At 37.2% G+C, this 25,898-nt stretch overlaps 1 protein-coding gene across 5 annotated transcripts in view; it reads left to right on the top strand.

Annotated features, from left to right (window-relative positions):
* ANKRD28 (ankyrin repeat domain 28) overlaps positions 1-25,898 on the top strand; it is a 117,948-nt gene that overhangs the window by 31,544 nt on the left and 60,506 nt on the right. For 3 of the 5 annotated variants that reach the window (XM_041466192.1, XM_041466191.1, XM_041466193.1), the window contains exon 2: positions 12,191-12,274. In XM_041466192.1, coding sequence (XP_041322126.1) covers positions 12,191-12,274 — 84 coding nt within the window. Of the gene's footprint in view, positions 1-9,598; positions 11,089-12,190; positions 12,275-25,898 lie in introns of those variants that run through there. The other 2 variants (XR_005955004.1, XM_041466190.1) reach the window with 1 other exon arrangement.

The raw sequence follows: 25,898 nt of genomic DNA, 5'->3' as shown, positions 1-25,898 counted from the left end.
CTTGTTGCATTTTATGAAATTTCATTTGGTAATAGACCTTTTAAGCAAAGTGCTTTTTAATCTTCTAAATACAGAATTGAAAAATCGATGGGAAAAGTAACTAAGGAGTGAAGGTTGTGTTCATGCTCTTATCCTGTAGTGATAAGAGCCCTCCTCCTGAAGTGCTGCTTCCCTTGCAAGCATTGTGGAGAGGACTCCTTGAAAGGTTTGAAGATTTTTGTCTGCAGCTGTATTTCTCCTTGCTCAGTTTGGGAGAAGCCACATCTATTTTGGCCGCTGCAAAAGTTTTAGATGAGCTCTTTCTTCCTCTAGTAGTGCCTGTATGTGTGTGTGTGAACATGTGGATTTTATCCAGCTGTGTTTTATAGAGTGTTTTCAGTTGCCAGAAAGGAGCTTTTTCTTGGACATGAGGGAGGTGTAAGGGGTTCCTAAAAACTTGTAGGAAGTTTAGCTTTCCCCAAGCAGCAAATCATGATGCTTGAGGCAGCTATTGACACACACTATTTTAACAATAATCAAAATAATTTGTGTACAGTGACACTGTTTACATACTGAGAAAAAAAAAAAAAGTGGTATCCATAGCAACTGGGATTAATTTTGCTCACTTACATACAGTGTTTTGAGTTCCTGGTATGTATGGAAACCAAAATTTCACATGTGAGCAAGCCAGCTGAACTGTGGCTTCTGTGGTCACAGTCTATTTCTATCTATCCGAAACTGAATTAAAAGTATTGAACTAGTAAGAATGTTATATGCATTTTTAGTATTATAATAGTTAAATATTTATTTAAACTCTTATAACTTCTGCAAGAGAGAACTGATTTTAAAAAGTATTCTTTGAAAGAAAACTTTTAAATCTTCTAAAAAAAAATTAATGTAGTCAGGACCTTTCCCTCCCAAACTCTATCCTGGGAAAAAAGACCTCACCATTAAAATGTGCCCCCTTTTTCGCCTCCTCTGTCCCTGCAGCAGCACTCATTCCTGGGTGGAACAGGGAGGGGGAGACTGGGTTGTAGGCAGATTGTACCATCACATGACTAATGAGTAGGAAAATCTGAACAGAAACTTTTAAAGGCCACTGTTTTTCTGTTTTCTTTTAGAGCTATGAAATAATTCAGCCTCTTCCTTCCCTCAGTATTATGGACTCCCTCAACTTTCTACTAGGAGAGTTTCAGTAATGAAAATGTATTGAATAGGTATTTTGAAGGAACAGATTTTGTAGTCCTTTTCTTCTTGACAAAATCAGAGCTTTGTTTTGAATAGCAGAAATTGTGTGGTCCTCTTAGAAAATATATGCTGCTATCACTCTGTCATTCTAAATAGTTTTCTCCAGATAATGTATTTCAGTTCTTTTACTTATCAGACTAAGTGAATAGCAGACATACATTTGAAGCTGAGTAAACTTTCCTTCCCTAAGATGGTCAGATTTGGAAGTGTTCTCTTCCCGATGCCCTTCTAGTAGAGGTAAAGCAGCCTGTACAGTATAGTTACTCCTACTTAGGTTTTATCTTTGCTCCTCAGTCCAACCTGTGTTACTTCTTCCCCTTTTGATCATTTAACCACTGGAAAGCCAGTGAGAGCTGTTTGACACTTCTTTGGATGCATTGCTCTGCTCTGGTTCTTAGTTTTTCACAAGGTGTTCATTACTTCTCACTCTTAATTGGTTATATCTTCTTGCTTCTGTGACTGGATTAACATTTTGTTAGTATTTGGTGCTGAGATAACACAACTGTGAGTCCAAGCAAAACATGGACTAAGATAAAACTCTGCTAATATTGCTGAAATGAGACAGGTAATGCACTGTTTGCTGTAGCAGCATATCCAAGCTGATTCTTGCAAATATGCTAAAATCAGAATTAAATAAGCATAATTAGCAGTTGGAAGTCGGTGAGCTTTCTGACCTTGGCTATCAGAGATAGATCCACTGAGCTTCTTGGGTTTTGTGCTTTGGGAGGAGGTGGAGGGGCAAAAAAACCCCCCAGCTCTTTCCTTCTTACTAATTTTCTGATAGTTGAATGGTTCTGTTGAAAGCAGGTCTGTTAGTGTTGTTTATTTTTTTGAATAGGCAACTGCTGTTTGTTACTTGAGAAAAGCAACTGGTTCTGGAAATGTTCTAAACTGATGTGAGTCATCAGTGAAGGATTTAAATAGTTGAATATGATGTTTGTTTCCTCCCTTCCATGGCTCAAAATGGTATGAATCATTTTTTTTAGTGTTTCCCAGATAATAGTCTGAGTGGAAGTGGTATGTGTTTCTGACTCAAGTTCCTAAATGTTGGTGGAGTACTCCCAACCACTGCTGATTTTGGTCGTGTGGGAATTCCATAGGAACTTCTGACAAATGTATAAAAGCAAACATTTTGTAACGATGGCAACTTACCCACAAGGATTGATGTGGTTGGTGACATAAAACTTTGAAAGTCCTATTTTGACTGGCATAACTGACTTGACTTTTCTGCCTAAAATGTGTTAAGTGGTATAGGATAAAAATTCAGTCATGAGAATCGCTTTTCAAGTGTGTAGAATGTCTTGTAGAATGCTAGAATTTGTGTTGCATTTTTATATGGCTGCCTGCTACTGTTCTGAAATTGAGGTTTTTTTATGAACCCACATCTCTGTAGTTTCATATGCTCTTAGCCAATTTCAGGTTTCCTTGTTCTTTCTACATAACTTGGAGCATCAAAAATGATGCATACTCCAGTGTTAACTGAAATGGTGCTGAAAAAATCAGCTAGTAAATTTTACACGGGAAAGAGAAGGGGAAAAGGAAAAGAATGGGCACATGTGTGTTAAGGAATGGTATTAGGAGGATAACCTTGCTGTAACCTGGAAAGGACTAATTGATTTGTCTGTCATCCTAAGCTCATCAAACATGCTGCAATGAAAGGTTTTATATATCATCAATATAGTGGAGATTGGGATTGAATCAGAGTGGTTACTCACCATAGGCAGCAGAGCAGTTCTCATTTCTAGACATCTCTCCCACTACCATTTTCTTCTTCAGAAGCTGAGCAGCATGGCAGCCCAACAGAGTTTTAATGAGGAAATGATAAACTTTATGCCAGATTTCTTGGCTCCAGTGAGAACCTCCTCATTTTCAATCTCAACACCAGCACTGTCCAGTGCTGAATCTGGGTGTTTTGCATTGTGCTGCCTTTCCTTTAAGGGGGTTTCCAGCCTTCCAGCTAAAGAACCAAGGTTAGAAAAAGAGCAAAGGATGGTTTATAGCCCATCCAGCTAAGTGAGCCTCTGTGGGGAAGCTGAGCCCTACAGACCAAATGTAATGTGTTCCTAATCATCTGCTGGAGAAACAGCAGTTTGTGCAAAAACAATCCAGAAAAACATACAAATCCGGGGAAACTAGGACTTGTTCTTTTTCCATGTAGCAGTGAAAGATCACACTCAGGTTTTTTTGAGTAAGCAGCTGCCAGGTGAGAATTGCTTCTTTTCCTTGGGATACAAACATAGAGAATTGGTTTCCGTGTATCAGAGACAGAAGAAGTGTGTTATGCCATACATTAGAAAATCCCAAGGAATTTCTGGTATTCAAGGATGCAGTCTCTGAGAGGCTTGTGGTGCTCTTGTGTGTTATAGTGTCTGTCCTTGAATCCCATATGGTATTCACAAACCCCGTAATTCCTACTGAAGAGGGAAGAGCAAACCTATTACATGGTGAAAAATAAGGCAATGTTATGCTGACCTTCTGTGATGTGGGCTAGTTTTTCTGTAATGAATAATGAGTTTGATTTTTTTTTTTTTCTCTGCGGGAACAGTATTGCAGGAAGAAATTTTCAAAGAGCAAATATGTAAAATCAGCACTTCCTCTGCTCATCCTGAGCATGACTATAGATCAGTCGAAAAGTAGATCAAAGGAGATGTACTAATTCTTCTCAGGGTATGCCTGTGCCCACAGGCCCAAAGGGAATTCTCTTAGTTGTTTTACCAGCTGCACTAATATAATTTAGTAGGATCATATTTTTGTTAATTTACAGGAGTGTGTACAGTAGTGGTATAAACACTTTCAAAGCAAGGTGATAGATGATATAAAAACTATGATTAGGAAATCTGCAGTTGTTATTTGCTCCAGCCAAGGTACCTGTTTCTTCTCCTTGGGAAAACATAGTAGCATCCTTCCCTGAAGCATCAGGCTGTCAGTGCCAGCTGTGACAGTGGGTTGTTCTTCCAATGTGTCTGGGTTGTTATTTCTTCTCTGCTCTTGCTGGCGTTCCTGTCCAGCCTCACCTCCCAGCAACGGGCTGGGTGTGCTGGGAGAGGGTGGCTGACATGTGAAACAGCAAGCGGGAACTGCTGAGACCGAGTCTTTGATTTTTGTTTTGTTTTCGTCAACTCTGCTTTTAGAGCTGGTGTGCACAGCTGAAATTGCTGCCCTCAGTAATTATTCCTGGAAGGACACTGTGGTTATTATTGTAATTGATGCCATTTTCAGTGCCAAAACCCAGAATTGGCAGGGACATGATATGATCTGGAAGGAGCTAAGGAGGCCAGAAGAATTGCTCCTATCAGTGTCCTTTCTGCCTTTGATCTGCCAGCAGGTGGAAATACTTTCAACAAACCTGTGGGCCTTTCTTTTTGTGTTATGAAAACATCTTTTAAAGCTGTCATGGTTGCAAAAACCTTAAGTATACAGCTAATAATTTTGTGTTTGTGTGGGTTTAACAAATGCTGAAATGTTTTACCTGCTTCTCTCTGCCTAAACGGATATTTTAAGAAAATATCTTCTCAGTTTTCCAACAGAAGTCATCTTCTCTCACTTACCTTCTCCCAGAAAGAAAAATTGCTCATAAAACAACCTGTCTTCTGTCCAAAATCCTTGCCACAGTAGCTAAAGTAGTTTGTCAAGGTCTTTGTCTTCATGGATGCAAACGTACCTTAACTGTTCATAACAATATATGTGGATAGGCGCACCTTTTTGTGGTCTCTCTTCCCTGAAACAGGAGTTGTTTTGACTTCTAGTCAATTTTACAAGACTGACAATACCACAGTCAGACTCATGTGGTTGTTATATAGAAAAGCTGTTGGATGTAATAGCTGCCTTCTGTTTCTCAAGAGACAGAGAGGTGGCTGCTGTTGGGTGCAGCTGATAAATCTGAGCACACACATTTTCTACACAGTACCTTGAGACCATGAATTCAGACAGACTGGAGGACTTCTTTTATGTACTGTGTGTTAATGTAAGAATGAACTGTTCATTTTGATTACAGAGTTGTACATTGAAAGTGCACAAGGTGCCTCTTCCTGCCAGTGAATTTAAATCTGGCCTAAAAGGAAAGTGTAGTGAGTGATATCCTAGCTAGAAAACATGTTGGAAGATGCAGGACCCTCATATTTTCTCATTTTATTTTAAGATAAATAGGAGTTGCATTTGCTTTTCTGGGTTTTGGTCTGTGCACAGTTTGATTGCTAGACTCCATATTATGAACACCAGAGATCATTTTTTTCAGGTATTTACTTGTACTGTGATGGCTGTATGGTCCTTCAGCCAAGAGTTTGTCTGCAGGTGTATTGTTCAGATATACAGAATAGAAGTCTTAAACAGAAAATTGCTTAGTAGACTTTTAACACTTTCAATGTGCTTTATTGCTCTTTGATCAGATGATATTTTTTAACTTACTGGGTGTTTAAGTACAGAACTGAAGTTTGTGTCTGAATCAATTTAATTATTAATTTTTCTTATGTTGCTCCAATTGAGAAAAGTTAGAATGAATGCTGGATTATTTTTCTTCTTTGTGCTTCAATTTCAGGTGAAACGGCTTTTCAGATACTGGATTTTATTAATTGCCAAGTTCAAAGATAATATATGACTATGTGAAATAGTTCTTTAGATTAACAGAGCCCGTATAATTGCATGAGAAAAAGTAGGAATTGCCTATGGTGTCATGAAGTGCAAGCAGAGCTATTTTGCGTGTCCTTAGGAGCAGAACTGGGGAGTCCAGGGGTTAAAACTATTCTGCAGATGCAGATGCTCTGGAATAAACAGAACAAAACTGGGAAGAAAGGTACTGATTTCTTGCTTTAGACTGTTCTCTTTCCTGACTCCACCTCATTCCCTCAGGAGTGGGGAGGAAACAGCAGAGGAGTTCAGATGAGTGACTCATGAGAAGTATTCTAGAAGTATTGTAACTTATATTCATGGTGATGCTGAACAATCATCTCTGTCTGTATGTGATAAAATCAGCTTATACTGGGGCATGTCTGTTTACTTAGAGCTGTAGCTGTTAAAAGCAATTTTTGTCTTCTGAAGAAATACACAGATTAGGTATTTGCCTTGCAAAGTTGATATATGACTTGGTTCTAAGTTTTTTTCCTTTTTATTGGAACCTGACAGAACAATTTTCTTCCTTTCCTAGATATTTTTAATCATAGAAAATATTACCTGAAACCAGTTGGATTAACCTCAGCCCAGAAAAAACTTGGTAAATGCTGATTGGCAAGAGAGAAATCCTTATCTGTGTAGATTCTCTGATACTGAATGTCCTTTGGTTTTTGGTGTCATCAGCAGGGCTGCTACAGTCTTTTGCTTATTTTTTCCTAGAGAAGAGAGCAGATCCATAGAAAGAAGGTTGCTATTTTTAGCTGATTCAGAGTTCATATTTTTTCTGTCTAGCGTAGATGGCAGACATCTGTGTTTTAACCTGCAGGTTGCATTCGTGTAATATATTCTCTTTATATGCACCCATTAAAGACTCTTGAAACTTGATTTGCTTAAAGACAATTGTAGTTTGAAAATGACAACATGTTTTTTTCTTACAGCTACCATGTCAACAAAAAAGCCTTTATTTTTGCAAAAATGCATATCATCATTGCACTTCTTAAAATTTGAGAGTTAAGTGTGGAGCTCTTACTTTGCTAACAGATCTTGTGGAGGTCATCAGATCACCACTCAAACCCCTGTAGACATGGCATTCTTTTTTTAAGTTAGGCCATTTTTGAGCTTTCTTTCCTACTTCTCATTTCATAAGCTTTTGTATGGAAATAGATGACATTTGGAGAAGACGAATGATGATGACCTGCTGTCTTCAGTTATTTTAAGTTTTACTAATACAAACTGTGTGAGATGCAATGTTCTTTATACCTTCGGAGAGTTCTGTTATGATTCCTAAATTAGTTTGAGGAACAGAAGCTTAAATTAATCATCTTGAATTTACTCTGCTTTCATTCTCTGTTGCTATTAACTCTTCTGCACAGAAAGTTGTTCGTCTAGATAAGCTGCTGAAAAATTGAAGCCTTAGTTTGGTTTCTCACAGTAGAATTCCAAACAGCTTTTGGTTTTTAGAAGACCTCTTAAGTAACACTAGAAACTGCATTTTGCGCACCAGAAGATATTTTGGATAGTTTTTTGAAGTTGAAAGAAGAAGTCATTAGAGACGTTGTTTGCATTGAGATGAAGGACAGCGTTTGGTTGAAGGGGATGTAAGGGGGAAATGCCAGTTAATTGTGAGCAAAAATTAAATATCCAGAACTAGGTTTTCCTTTGGTTATAGGAGAAATCGCACACACACATTCCTATCATGAGCAGGGTGGTTTTGCTTACTTACATGGTTTAGATTGCTATAGAAATCAATAGAATATTGACTCAGTTGTGCTGGTTCTCTTTCTAATGCAAACTATGATGTACTGGCATTTAACTCTCTGTTGTAATGTCAGAATTCAAAAACATACAATGTTAGGTGAGATTTATGTTAACTTGCTTTTGGAAATTATTTATATTAATTGTATTATATCTAAGATCGCTAGAATAATTATCAGAGTAAATTAAAATGTTCAGCATTTTCGCAATTAACTGAGAGTGAAAGAGTACTTTTAAAGGTAACTATTGAGGTAAAAAATGGACCTTATTCAGATTATTTGAACTAAATTCGGCATTATCTCTACCTAGCAATGTGTCCAGTTGGTAATTCCAAAGAAAGCATATGGAACCATTGGCATTTGCTTACTGCATAAATGTACTCACTCTTGAAAAGTGTTCATTTACACAGAACATATGGGCTTAGCTGGAAAACCATTATCTAGCAAGTGTGTGTGTATCATAGGAAGCTTGAGTATGCATTTTGCCAGAATTTTGCTTTTACACATAAAATCTGAGTTTTAATTTTTTTTTTTTTTAATGCATGTTTAGTTATGCAAATAAGCTAAAGGGTCTGTTCCTTGGGGCATTTTTCACAAATAGAAAACAAGCTATTTTCTATGTTGTGGTTGTTGTGTTCTATAGCAGACAGTAGGGTGTTGCAATAGCTGAGCTTTGAGGATGTCCATGGTTTATTAGAACTAGTTCTGCTGTGGCCAAGAAGAACATGAGTTGTCATATGTACTCAGGTGAATCTGTCTTGTTGCTTTTTAATAAATAGCTGAAATGCTAGAACAAAGCAGTGTGGTGTACAAATCATTGCTTTTTTTGTAATTAAGACCAAAAGTTTGAGATCTCAAAACAACTAGACTATGTAATGAACAGAATATATTTATAAAGTTATTTGTTAGTTTTGTGAAATTTTAATCTGAAGTTTCATGATGAATCAGAATCTGGTGCTATATTCTGCCAGGCCAGGACTCTAGAGGTTAGGGAGCCCTTGCCCAAGGTACTTTTTTGCACTTAGAATTAAGTTTCACCTGCATAAAGTGTCAGGGGAAAGGGAGGTGTTTAAGCAATTCATTATGTTACAATCAAGCTACTGTAGGCATTTTTGAAAGAGTTCATGTAAGCTTTTCCTGTCTGTGGCCCCCAAAGGTGGGAATTCAGTATGTCTATTTATATCCAAACCATTTACATACCATTTAAACCTGTCTTTAAACTTGCTCACCATTGACAAATTCTGCTCTTAGCAGCCACTGAAGGACATCAGAATTGCCTTTGTGCTGCACAGCAGGAGCAAAAACCCTCCCTCTGTTCCTGTAGCACTGAAGCTTATCCAGCAACTTTTGACAGAAGCCATTTACATAATACACCCACGAGCCAGCACCATTTAGGCAGATTCAAGCTGAAGTATTTATTCAGCAAGTTGTAGGGCTTCATATTATACTTAATTATTATGGTATATTTTAATAATATTATATTTAAATTATACTTAATGGAATTTTTTTTCTAGTTGAGGTTGTGTTTGTCTGCACTAATTGCAAAACCCACGGGTTTGGTCATTAATAACTGGCTTTTTAATAGTCAGCTTATTGCTTTAAGATTTTACTTTTCATTTAATTTTCAGAGGATTTGTGTGGGGCATTTGTTGTCTTTAGTGAGTTAAGTGAGAACTGTTTTGCTGCTCTGACCAGTGCCATATGAAAGCAGTTAAAGTGCTGGAATTGTTTACTGCCTAAAGTGTAGTTAGTCAGCAGAGCTAGTACACCACATTGCTTTGCGGCTTTTAGTGGAAAATATTAAACAGTCGCTCTTTCTTCAGTTATAGAATTTTTACGTTTTCAGCTGCGTTAGTCACCGAACTGGCGCAGGCTGCAAAGACTGCCCCCCAAAAAAAGCAAAAGGCGGGTTTTTTTTGGTGCCAGAGGAAGTTGCCCTGGGAGCGGTGGCTGGGTGCTCTGGTAAGTGTGACATGTGAGCATTCCTAGGCATTGCACCCTGGCAGGCTGCAGTCGCTGCTCTGCTCGCCAGGCTGCTGCTCAGGGGGAGCGCTGCCGTGGCACTGCTTGGAGCCGCTCCTGCCGACTCGGACAGCCGAGCTGCTTTTTCGGCTTGACAAGGCTATCTGCTGATTGTATAATTTAATTTATCAAGGAAAAAACCTGATAAGCAGAAGCTCTAACTGAAGAGGAGAATCGTGTTGGCGCAGTGACAGATGTTCGGATAAAGAAGTTGGCTCAGAGAAGATGTACAGAGCCTGAATTTTTTTTTCCTTTTTTTTCCTCCCCCTCAATCTGAATGAAGACTATCATGGGAACTGCATTCACATGGTGATCAAAAGAAACACTCGAGTGATGAACTGCTTTTGCAGAAGTCTTCTAAGGCAGTAATTTGAGCTTTTGTGTGCAGTAGCTAGCTTGTTTTGCTGAAGCATTCCTCCTCGACTGTATTTTTGCCTTAACGCATTCCCTGATGGAGAAGCCACAGCTACTGCCTGGTGAAGGAAAAATGAACGCTCCGCATTGCTCGTGTCCCTGACGGAGTAACACCGGCTGCGCTGCTTTTGCTGGATTCAGCCGGCAATATTATTCAAGGAGTTCATTGTCCCTGTGCTCTGACTCATTGCATGTAAATGTGCTGCAGCCGTGCTGCACGTTGCAGCTATTTTCTTACATGGGAAAGAATTCTTTTCCTCTGAGCAGGTCCTGAATAACTGCTGAAGCGAGATGTGTTTTTCTGTCTGGACTGTTTTTGACATTGAGAAAGGAAGCTGTAGAATGGCAGGATGATCGGGAGGCGCGTTTATTTTCAGTCACCAGAAAGCCTGTGAGGGTTGATTTAAACTGACCTTGCAGGAGCGGGAATAGCTGCGGCCGGCTCTCTCGGGGCAATTGTTCCTTGTTCCGTCCTCTGCAGGACAGAGTCGTGTCTTCTGCAACAATGACTTCACTGTGGGGGTAGAAGGACGCTGTGGAAGTTGTGACATTAACAAAGACAAATTTGCTTCTGAAAGGACAGCTGTGTGCGACAGTGAGTGCTGTTCGAATGGAATTGGATCTTGGGATATTTTTATCAGCTGTTCCACAGTTTCGTTTTTGTGGTTTCGATGCTTAGGGACTTTTTATTTTATAAAGAACAACTTTTTTTCAGCAGTGTCTTGAACATCTCGTGGTGTTTAAGTCTGGAAAATGAAGCGTGGGGGGGGATTGGAATGTCCCTTTCTAGATGCTAAGACACCAGCAGTAGCACTCACAAGTTGGTGAGGGCCTGTGAAACAGGTGAAAGTATTTCCTCTATGGTCACTATTGCCATACCTGCAGTCTGCTTCCAAAAATACCATTGCTGGCATTTTCTTGTTTGCTTTTGCTTCCTCAAACGGATCGAATGAGTCGAGTCTGTATTGTTGTTTTGGAGGAGGAGGAAGATGATTCTCCCACATTTACTTCCAATTTACCTCAGGAAAATGTATCTGTACATCCATCGCCCTCTGGAAACACGCTGGTAAGGCATGTTGTTTGTTGGCATATTTCCTGCTTATAATGCTGTCTCAAATACCGATAGCTATATTCCTAAGATAAGGATGAATATGTACGATGTTGAAACAAGACAAGGTGATGAAATCTGCGTGTAATAAAGATGGAAAAAGCTGAAACTTAGTGGTAGAATTTATGCTTGCAAGGGTCCTTTCTATTTCATGTAACCTTATTTGTGGTGCAGCAAGAACAGGTCGTGATTCTTGTGTAATAGCAGTGGGGTTTTAGAAGGCTTGGGGAAGTGTATTTGAAGTAAATGGGTTTTCCCTGCTCCACTTCTCACTCTTCAATAGTACATTTATGCAGTACCACTTTAGAAGCTGATGTGATCATTGTATTATAATCATATGCTGTGTTTATTTTGAGAACTGATAAGAGTACATAGTTATACCAAACAAGAGCAATTCTAAGCTTAAATAAAAATTAACATAAGCCACAATCTCGGTATAACTGTTAGATTCAAGTTAGCACTTTCTGAAAATGATCAACACTGGGGACTGTGCTTTTATTGCTTTAAATTACTTTATTCTGTCAAGTGACTGACTTAAATCTTGCTAGCATACCTCAGCAGCTTTTCTTACTTACTAAGAAATCCTGCTATATTTAGTAATAGATGTGTGTGAGTGTGAATTTGTTACCATACTTATCTGATGCACTTTGCTTTCCCACTCTGTCTAAACAGGTGAAAGACTTCCAGTAACTTGAGTCATGCTAATGTAAAAGGGGATTGTTTGCTTATACTGTATAGAATTTGCAGCATGTAATGACAACCCTAATTTTGTTCTAAGGCATTCTCTTTTCAGCTGTTATAAGCTTGTCTTCTCAGCTCCTTTTTTTTTTCTTTCACATATATATTTAATTGACTTAGAGGATGTCTGTGTGTTTGAGGTTTTTAAAACTTGCAATTTCTTTGATTCTAAATACTGGTGCTGTTTTTTTTGTTTTACTGCTTGGAATGGGTATTTTTGTCATTACCTGGGGTTTCTGTTAGGTATCAAAAAAACCTGTATGTGTATCACTACAACCTGAAATGGGGTTTTATTTTAAGACGTGTTTTTTCTTTATTTTAGCCACCATTGGTTCAAGCTATATTTAATGGAGATCCTGATGAAGTTCGAGCACTAATATTTAAGAAAGAAGATGTTAATTTTCAGGTAAAATCAAATATAATTATCTTTGAATATATTTTAATTTTGAATATATTTTAATTTTGTTTGTTATATCTTTCTGCTGTACTAATCTTTTAAAAACTTTGCTAATTCTTGAGCTGTACATTTTATATTCTAGGCTAAGTACTGCTTGTACATACACAATACTGGGAATGAGGCGTATAGCTTTGCAGATTTGTGTGAATAGTAAAGACCTAATTTTATATTCCTTGTAAATGTTAGCTCTGCAGTGCTTGGGTAACTGCAAAGTTTGTTTATAGAGTTGCATCAGACTAATTTACAGAAAGCTAGACTGGTTGAGTGTGATGCTATGTAGACTTGAATTGTTTTTAAATTGAATATAGCATATAGTATACATGAGACAATTATAAGAACATGGTCTGGGGTTTCAGTAGGTATATTTAATAGTGAATTTTAAAAAAGGAAGCCTAATGGTTGTATTTGCGAGAATGAGAAACTGGGTTTTTATTTTTGCAGTGCTGCAAACTCAGGCACTGCAGACATAAAAAAATATGCTGAAATGGTACTAAGTTTGTTCCACTGGGTGATATTCAAGATTTAAACAGCACACAGTTACTGTATTTCTATTAAAATTCTAATATTCATGTTTGACACTATGAAAGATAATATAGCATAAACTCTTTACATGGGTTAGAAATTGCTTTGCTTATTGGAGCAAACTGACACAAACCATTTAGGGCTTATGCTACAGGAATGTACATAGCTGTTTCTCCTCCAAATGCCTCAGAGCAAGAGTGATGCTAAAGGGCAAAGGCTAAGATGTAGTTGCTACCTAGGGGCCCATTTAAGACCATGATGATTGTTTACACTTTCTTCTGGGGAGATGTAAACCAAAAGCAAATATTTAGTTTGGTATGTCTCTTTTGACATTTAAAAGCATTCTGCAGAATTTACAGCTGAGAAATGCCACATGAAAAGTCCCAGTGTAAGGGAGCCTCCCTCTTGAAGAGCTTGAGTAGGACCCCTATATAAAGAAATTTTTGTCAAATCTGAAGCTTTTTTTGATAAGGTTGGACTTTTTATCCTCTTTCAGGAGTTTTGTATGTCCTGAAGCAAGATTGTGTGATGAATTATATAAAAAGACTTAATATTCTTTTTAGTTATGAGAGCATTAATTTTGTACCATTCCCATGTCTGCATCTGTATGCTCTGGTCACATTGCAATTTTTGTTTCTAGAAGATAATTAGTGTTGTTACTTTGTATTCATTCATGTGTTAAAGTCAGGTTTAGCATTCATAGCTATAGAGCTTGTAAACAAAGTTAGGTTTACTATCTTTCTGCTTTTTTAAAAATTATGTATTACCAAAGCCTCTGCTGTATTTCAGCATGTATGTGGGAGTGGTTTGGTATTGGGTTTTGTTCTTTCTCAAGTTCTGTCGAACACTTGCAAATAAATAGGAAGATAGGAAGTCAACTGATATGCTTAAATAGGAAAGCTCATATTTTTTGCTGTCTTTGAAGAGAATTACTTCATATTGCCAGGTACTTATTGTAGGAAGAATACTCAAAATCTGGAGGTTTTTACATTTTATGTCTTAATTTTTTTTTTTTTTTAAATTCCTTTCTGTGAATACATCTCCCTTTAACAGAACACATGTGCACTAGGTGTTAGCCTGGTAACACCCAAGGTGTGGTTGGAGTCCACACAGGACAAATATGCCATTTTCACAACCACCTTCTTCAGCACAGAATTCTTAAGCATGTGAGATGCTTATCACACATGACCACTGTTTATTATCATGGCAATCCTAGTCCTGCTACAGTATTTAAGATTGGATTTACATTTATTCCTTAAATACTGTTTGTTGGGACTAAATGAGCACGTGAATTCTGCTATTGTCTGGTAAAAATGAAGTAGACTGCCTAATACCTTTTTCTGTGTGTGTGTGTGTGCATTTTGTTGCTTTCCTTGGTTTTTTTTGTTGAAAACGTCCTTGGCTAGAGGTAATATATCTCTACATAAGTCTAGATCCAGAGTTGCTCCCTGAGTTGTGTTACAACTTGGTATGGACAGAAGAAGGGAAAAAGTGAAGAAAATGTGGTAGTTATTTGCATTCCTAAAAAAGAGAAGGATCAGGATAAACTGTTTTGACCACTGTGGATTGTATTAGACCAGTGTATACTGGATTTTTTTTCCATGTTGCTATCCAAATATTTCAGTAGTTATTTGAATTCCAGAGTCACTCCCTCCAAAGCCTCTGCAGAGTCATTTCCCCCTCTCAAGAGTAACTAATTATTTTGCAGTTTGTAGTCTAATAGTTGAGATTCCTTCCATCCTCCCTTCCCCTGTGCATGGGCCGGCCTCTGTAACTGGAGACCCAGCAGCATTTTGTGAGTTAATTTTGCCCGAAAGTGAACTGAAGATAGGGCTGTTGTACATCTTTGTTGTGACAGTGATATTCATCTAGGAAGGTTTTGTATAATGAAATGTGGGTATTTTTTCCTTGTGTTTCATCCAGCTTCATTTACCTTCTTTCTTTTACAAAGTCTTTCAGAGTGTGAGTTGCTCTGTGTGACTGTAAGATAATGTACAAAGAGCAAATGGGCTTTTTTCAAGAAGAAGATTGTTTTCTGTTCATGCCACACCAGCCTCTTGAGTCACAGGCTCAGTTTAGATTTAGAAAGTGTGTATTGTATTCCATCTGCTCTTGTAATCTTTTGTGAAGAAAGAACAAATTGAGTGTATCCCTAGCTGCTTAAACTGCGGTTCAAAAAGGCTTACCCTCCCTGCAAGCTGGAAATGTGCAGCTTTTTATAGACAAAACTGATTTATAGGAACTCTGTTCAAATAAATTGTTTGGAAGGTGTACTTTCCTGAGGCTCCAGTTAATGGAAAAAAACCCCAAAAACAGAGAGGATGGGGTTGCTTTTCACTCATCTTTCCACAAGACAGCTTGAGTAACTGTAGCTGCTTGTTTCATGAATCAGGCTTAAATCACATGCATCACATATGTCAAACAGCATAGAGTTTCTGTTACAAGCATGATTTTTGCTATGCTGTGTGTGTTTAAAAGATTATTATTATTTCTTGGTACCGTCTTGATCTTTTGAGACTTGACAGAAAGGAAAGTCTTGCGTGATAATGGGCACATTTAATATCTATTAGTTAATGGAGACCCTCAACGTTTCCTGCTCTTGCTGATTAGATTAGCGTGGCTGGTTTGAATTCTACTTTTCAGCAATTAGTTTTAGCTAACTGAATGATTTCAGCATTGCATTTATAAATTAGTATTGGTTTGGACATTTTATTTTTAAGATTTGGAGACCTGTTACTGTTATAAACTCTGCCATTTCTGTTTGTAATCAAAACTGGGATGATGTACGTTTAGTTTAAAAGATCATGAAAATGGAATATTTCATCTCAGCTATTAGTTAAGAATGTAATTCTCTCAAGGGAATACCAGCTCAGTGTCAAAAATGATTTAAAGGTTGCAGATCTGACTACTGAAGCGATGGTTCAAAATCAGAACAATTTTTCCTCCTCCTAGACCTATTAGGGTAGTATTTCTTGTCATGAAAATTGATACTTCAGGTAACCCAATATGCATTTTTTATAACCCCATTGCACTTGATCTTAGCTGAGGGGACAAACATCTGATCCTTTCTGGAACTGGTGTTAGTGTGCCTCTTGCTCTTCTCACACTATATCCAAACACGCTTTTTTTAATGGAGGATTCCCAAAATCACACAGATCTCTGACAATGCTCAAAAGTGCTCACTGTTGCTATATAAAATAGTAATATTGACATATGTGACAAGTGACTTAAAAATTAAGTACCTGGATCTTGCTTTGTATTGTGCTTTGTGAGATTAAAATAGATTTAAACTATGAAATGTTCTAAAGCTGCTTTATGTGTGAGTTGGTGTTTTTTCCCAACATAAAATGTAATAATGGGAAGTTAAATCCTCATGCTGTACCATTACAGCCATTGTTACCCTGTGGCAATCAGGGTTCTCTGTATGGTTTCTGTTCTGAATTATTGATCCAGCATGCTCCTAATTTAATGCCTTTTTTGTACAGTGAGTAACCACAAAGTAAAAATTCACCTGTGCTGCTATTTTGGGAAGAAGGGAAAAACAAAATCCAACCATGCAAACAAACAATCTTTTGTCTGCGCTCCCTAACCCACACCTATATTAGACAGCATTGAAGTGTTGCCCATAAATCCCAAGTTTTTTTGGTGGGACTGACAAGGGCTATGATCCTGTAGCACCAAAGTGCTGGGTACGAACAGAATGGCTAAAATTTTGTCTGACTGGTGGTAGGGTGGCTCCATGGATGGCTGTTCCAGTGGAGATGTGGGCTTCATTCCCAGTCCTGCCAATTGTGAGTTTGCATAACTTCTTCTTTGTGTTTTTTGCATAGTAGGAGAATGCTGCTGGATGTTGTTCTAGGATAAGACACAACATTAAGCCATCCTACTCTGCAGGTCACTGTATATACTGAAAGAGGAAAGTTGGCTTTTCAGTCTAGTCACAAGACTAGGACTCCTTATACAGCATCAGGTCTGGGTACCAGGAGAATTAGATTATTAGGGGTCTCAAATTTATTAGTTATTTAAGATTGAATAATGAAAATTTCAGTACAGTTTAAATAACAAGAAAGATTCTTTGAGGTGATGGTTATGGTCAGCAAAGCCCTAAAAGAAAGAGGTTAAATAGAAAAAATAGGTAATGGATTTATGGTGACCTGGCTTTCATCTTTATACTTGTTGTTTGAACTACTGGAGTAACAAGTGTCTTTCTGTACACTTGAGAGTGCAGTGTAGAGCAGGAAAGCCTGAATTATTTGGCTGCAGTATGGAACATTCTACAAGATCTAATAAAGTTTGATGTTCTGATCATGCAAATGAATCCTGTGCCTACTTCATACATTAAAAGAATTTTTATATATGTTGTTTTGTGGGTAATTGTAATTGCTCTCTAATTCAGCAATTACATTGAAGTATATCTCAGTGTAAAGAACCTTACATGAGTAAATATCATGGACTTGCTTGGAAACAAATGAATGAGAAGCTATAATTTGGAGTGAGGTAAAAATAATCATTAGGTATTTTCTTATCTTTGTGTTCATGATGTTTCTGTAGCCAATTATTTCACCAATTACTAATATGGATTTTCTTGTTTGTTTGTTTTTTATAAAAAGTATTCATGCAAACTACAAATGTAAATTCACTTTAGTTTGACTTATCTGTGCTTCTAGAAACTTTTCTGCACTAACTGGTATGCATAATTGTTTGAGCTATGCCTTTTGTTATCAGTGCCTTTGTAACTTAAAGTCACTGTTAGTGTAAGAACTTGCTGGTTGGGACAACTGGAAGAAGTTCTCAAAGCAGGTTAATAAGTGATGCTCTTTACAGTGGTGGTGGATGTGCAGCACCATGTTTCTGTGCTTTCTGGTGAGAGCGAGACTCTCAGAGAGGCTGTTTTTAACAGGGAGTGGAAATAGTTTTGAGGACAGGGGAGAAGACATTGGCAGTTTTGCAGAGATTTGTGTCGGCCAGATAAAAGCAATGGCATGTCCTAACAGTCCTCCTTTCCACTTCAGGAATGCTGTCACTATTGTTCAGGAAAAGGAGTTCATAGTGGTTTGTGATTTGGTGCACTCTGTATGTTTGTAGGGACATAATTTTCCAGACCAGTTCAGCTGCAACACCTCTTGGTTCTAGAGAAAGCTTCTGGCAGTCACTGCAAAGCTACCCTCTGGTTTCTGTACCTAAACTGGTGGGAGTAAATAGAGGTTAAAAATCAGTGTAATGTAGCAAAAGCCAAGCAGGAGTTGTGAAAGGGTTTTAATTCTTCAAGTTGTGTTTCTGAAGAGGTGAGATGATGGGTTTACTAACCATTCTATTTGTCCCAGACATGCCTCACAACCAGTGTTGGTAACTATTTTTGTCAGGTTCCTGCAGGCAAATCAGATGATTTACAGGAAGGACTTTTTCACTGGCAACTGGAGTTAGCAACAAAAACTTGCACAAAATTATTTGTTACTGCGGAGCAGCATCTTACTGTATTCCTTGGCAGGACAGACAGAGTGTCTGGTTTGCTCATTTGAATGCAAGGGAGGAATTAAAAAGATGCCCAGAAAATTGTAAAATATTCTGAAGAACACACTTTTTTTTTTTTTAGTTCCCATTTTAATAGGTCAGGTTATACACTTTTGTTTTCTTACTTGTTGCCATTGTTTAAAAGTTTTAATCAGTTACGCATTTTTGTTCTCTAAAAGTGTCAGTCACTGATTTTTTATTGGATCTTTTGCTAATTTCCAAAGGCAGGCAGGCTTTTAATAAAGTGACACTGTAGTTATTGTAACTTGGACACTGTAGTTATTGTAACTTGAACCATCTAGACTGACATTGTGGAAATGTAGCAGTAGTATTTTGGAGGAATGCACAGTTTAGACCTATTAAAATAAAACTTGAGTTTAAGGCCTTCTCTCCAAAAATGTTATAATATCTCGAGTCTCTAATCATAGCAAAGAAGTATTTAGTGAAAATGGTAACTTTTGAGGTATTAATAAAGTGCATAGAAATATTTCTATAGCACATAGAAATATTGAGAACACTTTTATCCCTCAGAGATTGTTAGAATAAAAACAAATTTAGTTTCTTATTTTTGTAATGTGTTTTTTATAGCTGCTGTGTATCTTAATATTTATATCTTCACATTATAGTGATCAAATCTAGAGGAAAAATTGTTTTCAAACTGCTTGCTAATTTCCCATATTATTTATCTCTTTTAAAATGTGTTCAACCTTGAAGCCCTCTCTTTCTCCACTAGAAAGGTTTCTGTTTGGTTGAACCTTCTTTGTAATATGTTTTTATCTTCAATTTAAAGTGTAGCAGATTTGGGGAGTAAAATTCAAGGTATTTGTGAATTTGAAAGACTTCTCAATATGATGAAGAGATAGGATGTGTTGTAACTTAGAGCAGCAGTAATTCCCCCTCAGTTTTCCTGCGAATAAGAACTGTATATTGAAGGAACACATACATGTGTATGCCTGTATATAAATGCATTCAAGTTATGTATAAAATGTGAGCTTATTTTTTTTAAATGGTCACTTACTGAATGTTAACAACAGTAGGCATATAATAAAATGACAGTGAGAACAGGCCTCTGAAATAGCTGTAGGAGGTTGGAGAGGAAATAAAACATTCCTGTATAAACAAACACTAATAAAGAGAATTCCTGCAGTAAAATACACTGCTGAGAAACTCAGGGCAGCAGCTGCTGCCTGGCAGCCTCTGCCTGGAACCCAGCTTCAGGTGCTGCAGCAGAGGGCAAGAAATCTTGTATTGGGCAAGTGAGGGGCTGTGAGACTTCACAAAGCATAGGTGAACTCAGGCTGGACATAAAACACAAAACAAGCTGTGTGTGCCTTCAGACCCTTCTACTGCTAACTTCTAATAGAAGAATTTTTATTATCCATTTAAATAACAATAATTATACCTATCTCTTACTAAGAACTGATCTCTAATAAGAACTGAGAGTTTTGGAATTAGATAGAGGCATTTAAAATGGTTAATGGCTTTAATTTGGTAGGTTTTCATTTTGTGCAAAGTATATATAAATACATTTTTTGAATGTATGGGTGAGAAAACTATAGTGAATAACCTCAGGGATTGATGGTAGTTTTTATCTTCTCTATTTGTTTGCCCCCATAGTTCTAATAAAATACAGCTTTTTAATGGGAGCAAGATGTTTCTTTCTCCTTAAATCTATGTTTGGATTTTTGTCCAATGTGCATCTCAGTGTACTGCATTGCTTTCTGCTTCTAGGTATTCTCTGTACTAAACTTTCTAAGTGTTTTTACCACAAACAGGAACCCCTGTTTCCTGTGTGACCAGCCTCATATGATGCATCATATGAGACTCTTGTTTTATAATGTGTTCAGTTAATTGACATTTCTTCACATGTGAAAGAAGATTCTGTGAAGAATTCTGGTTTTGAGGGCAGTATTTGTGATCTTGAACAAGCAGGAATAGGCTACTCAGAACTTGCATCTATGCATTGACTTTTAATGTGGAGGTGAAGTATCTTGCATGTAAGAAAGTCCAGAAATTTGTTTTTAGAGACATTTTGTGAATAGCACAGGCCAAAGTGTGTGGTGTTGTGTTAACAAGAGACAAAGCTTGTGAAACACCTTGTCACTAAGCCTGATCAATTTCTAGTGAGGTGTTTTTAAAGGAGGAAATGGAGTGCAGCACTACCATGTGGGAATGTCCAGGAGTTATTTTGGTAAAAATTAAGTACCTTCTTAAATACATGAATATTCATGTTTTATGTTTGAGGAGATAAGAAGAAACTTCGCTGCAGGAAATGTAAGGAAGCTCTTTCTATACAAAAGCTGATTCTACTTCTAAAGGATTGGGTATTATGTTGTTTGATCCATTGATCTGAAGCCTGACTGAGTCCAGAAATGGAGAAATTTGGAGGGTAATTCTTCCAGGTGTAGTGGAAACTTGCTGCCAGTTGTATATTGTAAACAGTATCCACCAACTACTCAAAGATTATTTAAATTCTTCATACAGAAGTTATTTACTGTAACTTAGCTTTAAAGTTGAGCATTTCCTGTTCATTAGTGTAGGATGTTTTTCAAGCATGTCATCTGTAATGATTAATCAGATATCTTAGTTCCTCTGTAGTGTTTTAGAGTGAATCATGTTTTTCAGCCTCAATATAAAGTCTGTCCAAATGGTGTTGAGTTCCTCTTCTGGCATAGAAATAGATTCAAGATGTTTTAAATACAAATCTGTATAATTAGGCATTTTCCTTCAGAATTGAAATGTTTAATGAGAGAAATTTGCCAGTCCAGAGAGGAATAACTTTCTGCTTCATGTCAATAGCACTGTCTTTAGCCTCTGCAAATGAGATTTTCAGCTGGATCAAGTTATTACTCACATTAGAGTGGTGCAAACAAGCCTTGAGCAGAGTTACAGGATAATCTGACCAACATCAGCAAAATGGTACTCAGTACAGCAGTCTTATGGGCAATAGCTCTTGAAAAGTTACCATTGCAAAGGGTAGAACTGAGATGAACATTGTGCTTACATGGCATGCTGCTGCCTTGAACGGGAAATGAGAATTATTCTTTAGAGACTTTAGTATGAGTTAATATTAGTGTGCTACTCAGGCAAACATCTCCTCATCAGGCCTCGTAAGCTTGCCCAGTACTATGCTAATGTGAATTTGCTGTTTGCTAAACTGGGCAAACAAGCCTGGATATCTGCATGGCAGTGGTTTACAGTATTGGCCAAACACTGAATTTCTTCTGCAGTAATTGGGAATTTGACAGACAGCTTTTGTTTCAGTCACTGTGATTTCTTTAACATTGAAAAATTCTCATTGGTGTAGAGAGCCATGAATAACTACTTCAAATTTAAAAGTTTGAAGAGTTTTTTAAGTTTCAAGGGTTTTGTATTTGAATCTCCTGTATGATTCTTAGTGATAATGATTTTGTACATCATGTCTAATTATCCTTTTTACTTTTAGTGATTATTGCTTAAAATTGTAAACTTCAAAACGTATTTGAAGTTCAGCATTTCTTGCTGCTTTTACAAAACAAGCTAGAGGCAAGGTCTTTGAATAGTTAGAGCTTACTGGAGTTATTCCTGGCTGTGCCTGACATGCAGAGAATTGGTATTTTAGAACAGAAAATCACCACTGAAAGAGCAGAGAGAAGAAAAAAAAGTCCAATAGTCTTTATGTGCATTAGCTTCCAACATAGGCTCATTCCTTAAAGAGGGCATTGCTGGGAAAAGCAAGATAGGATTTGAATTTACTGATTATTTGTAATAATTTGCTGGATAAAAACTGTTTAAGCATATGTAACATACCTTTGAACAAGACAATTTTCTCCACTATGCAAGTTTTTGAAGCTATCTTACTGTGGGATATCCAATCAGTAAGCACCATTTCCTTTGTCCTGTTTGGCCCTTGTACTCAAGCTCTACATGAGGTAGATGCATCTTTTAAGATCCTTAAATGTTCTTTAATTAAGGATGTATCTGCGTCAAAAACAGTGAAAAGAAAGTTTCTCATTTGTTTGCTACATGATGTAGGGAGAGCTGTCCCATGAATACCCAAGGAGGAGGACTCTTGTTTGTTGTCAGTAGGACCTGAAAAGGCTCACACTGGTGTCAGGTATCAGGACAAAGGAACTAGAAGGTCATTGCAATGAGCTCTTGCTGAAGAGTATGCTCCAAAATTTCAGATACAATGTCTTGATTATGAAGTTCGAGGACCCTCTGATATCAGGCTGTACCTTTCTGTTTCCAAAACCAGTGGAATTCTGTTCTCTTTCCAATCTTTTGAAGTCCTACATTATTATTATCATCCTTCCTGATCATTAATTTAATTTCTGTTTGAATTTGTGTTAAATACTAGTTATATACATATGTGCATGTGTAATTATGGTAACTTATAAATAAATTACATGATGCTGACTTGCTGTCTCGAAGGAGTGCAAATATCTTGCCTTAGTTGTTGCAAGCTTTTCCTATAATCATAGTTATCTTCTAAGCTTTTCCCATGTCCATTTAGCCTAAGAAATAGTGCACATGAGGCACTCTGATCCTAAGATAACCAGCAGGTTTAGATGAGTTGTTATCCTCACTGTCAGAGGCTTTCTGTTGGGTTTCTTTTGTGATCAGTGTGAGGATTTTTCATTTTCCATTGCAGACTGTTGTTGGGTGGAAGTTTTTTACTCTCATTTTACTCATGTTTTTCAGAATAGATGTGTTCTGCAGAATTTTTCTTGCCTAAAAATTAGCCTTTGAATTAGCTTAGATTGTCTTGTATGCTGTTTGGAGTTCAGAATGGTGCAAAGGTCTCTTAAAGGAGGGCTTTGCATATTCCAGCCAGATGACCTTACTTCATGAAGCTTAACACACACCAGGAAAATGTTTTGGCTTGCTCCAAGAAGAGGTGCTAACATTAAACATACAACCTGAAAAGCACATCTTTTCCTGTCAGCAAGACAATGCAGCTAGTGGGACAGATATCTGTTTTACATCGGTGGTTGTCATTTGAGCATTTGCCTTTGCAATGAAAAGGGCAGAAACCCCAGCTTTTCTGAACAAAAGTGTCAGTGGCCCGAACGTAATGTGCTGGATTTAAACTGTGGTGGAGATGTGCATACCTTACCTAGTGTGGTGTGTGATCTTTCACTGGAGCATAAACAGAGCTTGTATTGTACTGATTTCACTCTTGGCATATTTTCTTACTTGTGTCCTCAAACATTACAGATGATGACACTGTAAGACGAGGCAGTGCCCCTGTTCCAGCCCACTCTGTGAGCACAGGCTGGGTTACATAATGTGCTCCACAGCACTGTACTCTCATTATGGAAAACCCATTGTTTTCTCAAATTGCTGCTTTTTTTTTAATAGTTTCAGAATTATTTATCATTTTTCTTACCAGCAACTCCATTCTGTTTAAAAGCTGGGGTTTTCTTCTGCCATACCTACCAGGTAAATGTTTACAAGTCACGTAACTGGCATTTGGGAAGGATAAAGCCAAGGGCAAGTATTTTCAATGATATGTTATTGGTTTGGGGGATTTTGTGTTTATTTTTCTTGGTGGTTGTTGTTATTGGCATTTGTGGGTGGGGTTTTTTTTCAGTATAGCAGAGTTCTGAATTCTGTAGAGGTTAATAGATGAGTATTTTTTAATTTTAGTGAATTTTTTTTTGCTCTCTCCCCCCACAGGGATCTAGCATGCTAACAAATTGTCTTGGCCCTAAAAGTTGCTTTTTTTATTCCCGAGTTAAGGGAAGGAAAGTACATCCAAAATGCCTCAGCTGCACTGTGAGATCAAGTTGCTCTTACCAAAGGGTACAGAATAGCTCTTTATTCATTCTATGTATTGGGCAAGAATTCAGTAACCTTTATTAGTGATAAATAGGACTAGTTCTTGATGTTGGAACTTTTATGTGAAAAGGAGCAGCAGCTTGCAAAACCTGCTTAGTTATTCAGGTCCTTATCCAATATCCAAATGAATGCCTGAGTTTGCTCACAAGAAATCCTGGCCTTTCTAATTCAGCCAGAACCATTTATGTGTTGTGCAAAAATACTGTTGTGTCTACAAAGCATGTAAAAATGTAGAAGCATGAAAAAACCTGGGTTTAGCTTTTCTTACAAGCCGTGCTTGTTCCCTACACAAGTTCTAAAACCTGACCAGCAGAATTATGATAGCAATATTACAAAATCTGCATGAAACATCAATGTTAAAGGGTATGAGAAGTATTTGCAAAAAACACTCTGACTCAGTACTTTCAAGAAAGAATAATTGGAGATAAATGGTTTTGAGCTGAATTACTTGGAAGTGGAAAAATGCAGAGATGTTTAGTTGTTTCAAAATGTGCTTCTTGAAATACTTGACAGCAAGTCAAAAAAGTCTTCTTGCTGTGGATCTCTTTAGTTGAGACAAATAAAGATGATGTGATGTCTGCCAGAACACCTCAAGCACTCTTGTTCTCATAAGTGAACAAGGTATGCTCAAGTACTGAATCTCACTTTTTAAACATCTTCACCACATCAAAATAACTTGTTGGGGTTTTTTTACTGTACATATTTAAATGAGAAATTTTTACTCTTATGTTCTGAATGAGACATTAGCTGGCTGTAAGATCCAGCAGTAATAATCTTAGATGAGGTTTGAAGCTTAATTGCTGTTCCTTGCTCTAAGTGTGACTCATTTTCTTTTGTGTGTCTTTCTTTTGGGGCCACTCTTATAAGGGAAACATGGCTTCAGACAATTACACCTGAATGGTGTTTGTACCTAATTTTTGTCATGTAAGACAGCATTTGAAGTTAACTCATTTAATGAAAGATGCCTGGAATGGTGTTATTTAACAGCATGAATTGTTCTGAACTTTGTTTTCCTTTTTTACCAATCTTTTTTTTGGTAGTATAGTATCAACTTACATTTAAAATCTTACTTTGCTGAGTTTCTGTGAACATTGAAATTTGGGATTCGGTAAAAGTTAAGCCAGCAAATTTTCTCCTGTCCCTGTCAAGTTGTTCTGCTCTGTGCCAAAGTCTAGATGGTCTTTTAGACAAGAGTAGTTTGGCATCTGATGTTTGCTCACGTGACTTGAGCTCTTGATATTTTTTGTACAATTTTTATAAAAGGTATTTTCCAGTGTTATTTAAAAATACTAAAAAGACAAAAATGGACTATTTTACTTGTTTCTAAAAATGAATTTTTAAAAAGAAGTGGTTGAATGTAAGTGAATGTTCCAATGCAATATGTCACTATCATATATATATATGTGTGTGTGTGTGTATTTATATAAAATGATTTTTTTTTTTCTCTGCAAACTTAATTTTGAAATTAATCCCACCAGATTGCTTTTAGTGCCCTGGCATTTTAGAAGTGCACCAAATCTTCAATGTGCTTTTTGTTTATAAGTTTTTATATTGTGTATGAATTGTTTGCAGTGGTTCAGTAAGGATAGAGACTTTTATCAGTTTTAGGTTTATTATTTGACTAGACTCATTAGCTGAACGGGAAGTAAATTGTTTTCCAGGGATTTTAGTGCTGTTCTGTGAACTTGAGCCTAAATTCAGTCACAGGAATTCCATT

The sequence above is a fragment of the Pyrgilauda ruficollis genome, unplaced genomic scaffold, assembly GCF_017590135.1.
Source record: "Pyrgilauda ruficollis isolate IOZ18807 unplaced genomic scaffold, ASM1759013v1 scaffold2, whole genome shotgun sequence".
NCBI classification, from domain to species: domain Eukaryota; kingdom Metazoa; phylum Chordata; class Aves; order Passeriformes; family Passeridae; genus Pyrgilauda; species Pyrgilauda ruficollis.
The sequence above is the reverse complement of the archived record's forward strand: the minus strand, read 5'-3'. Positions and strand labels throughout refer to the sequence as shown.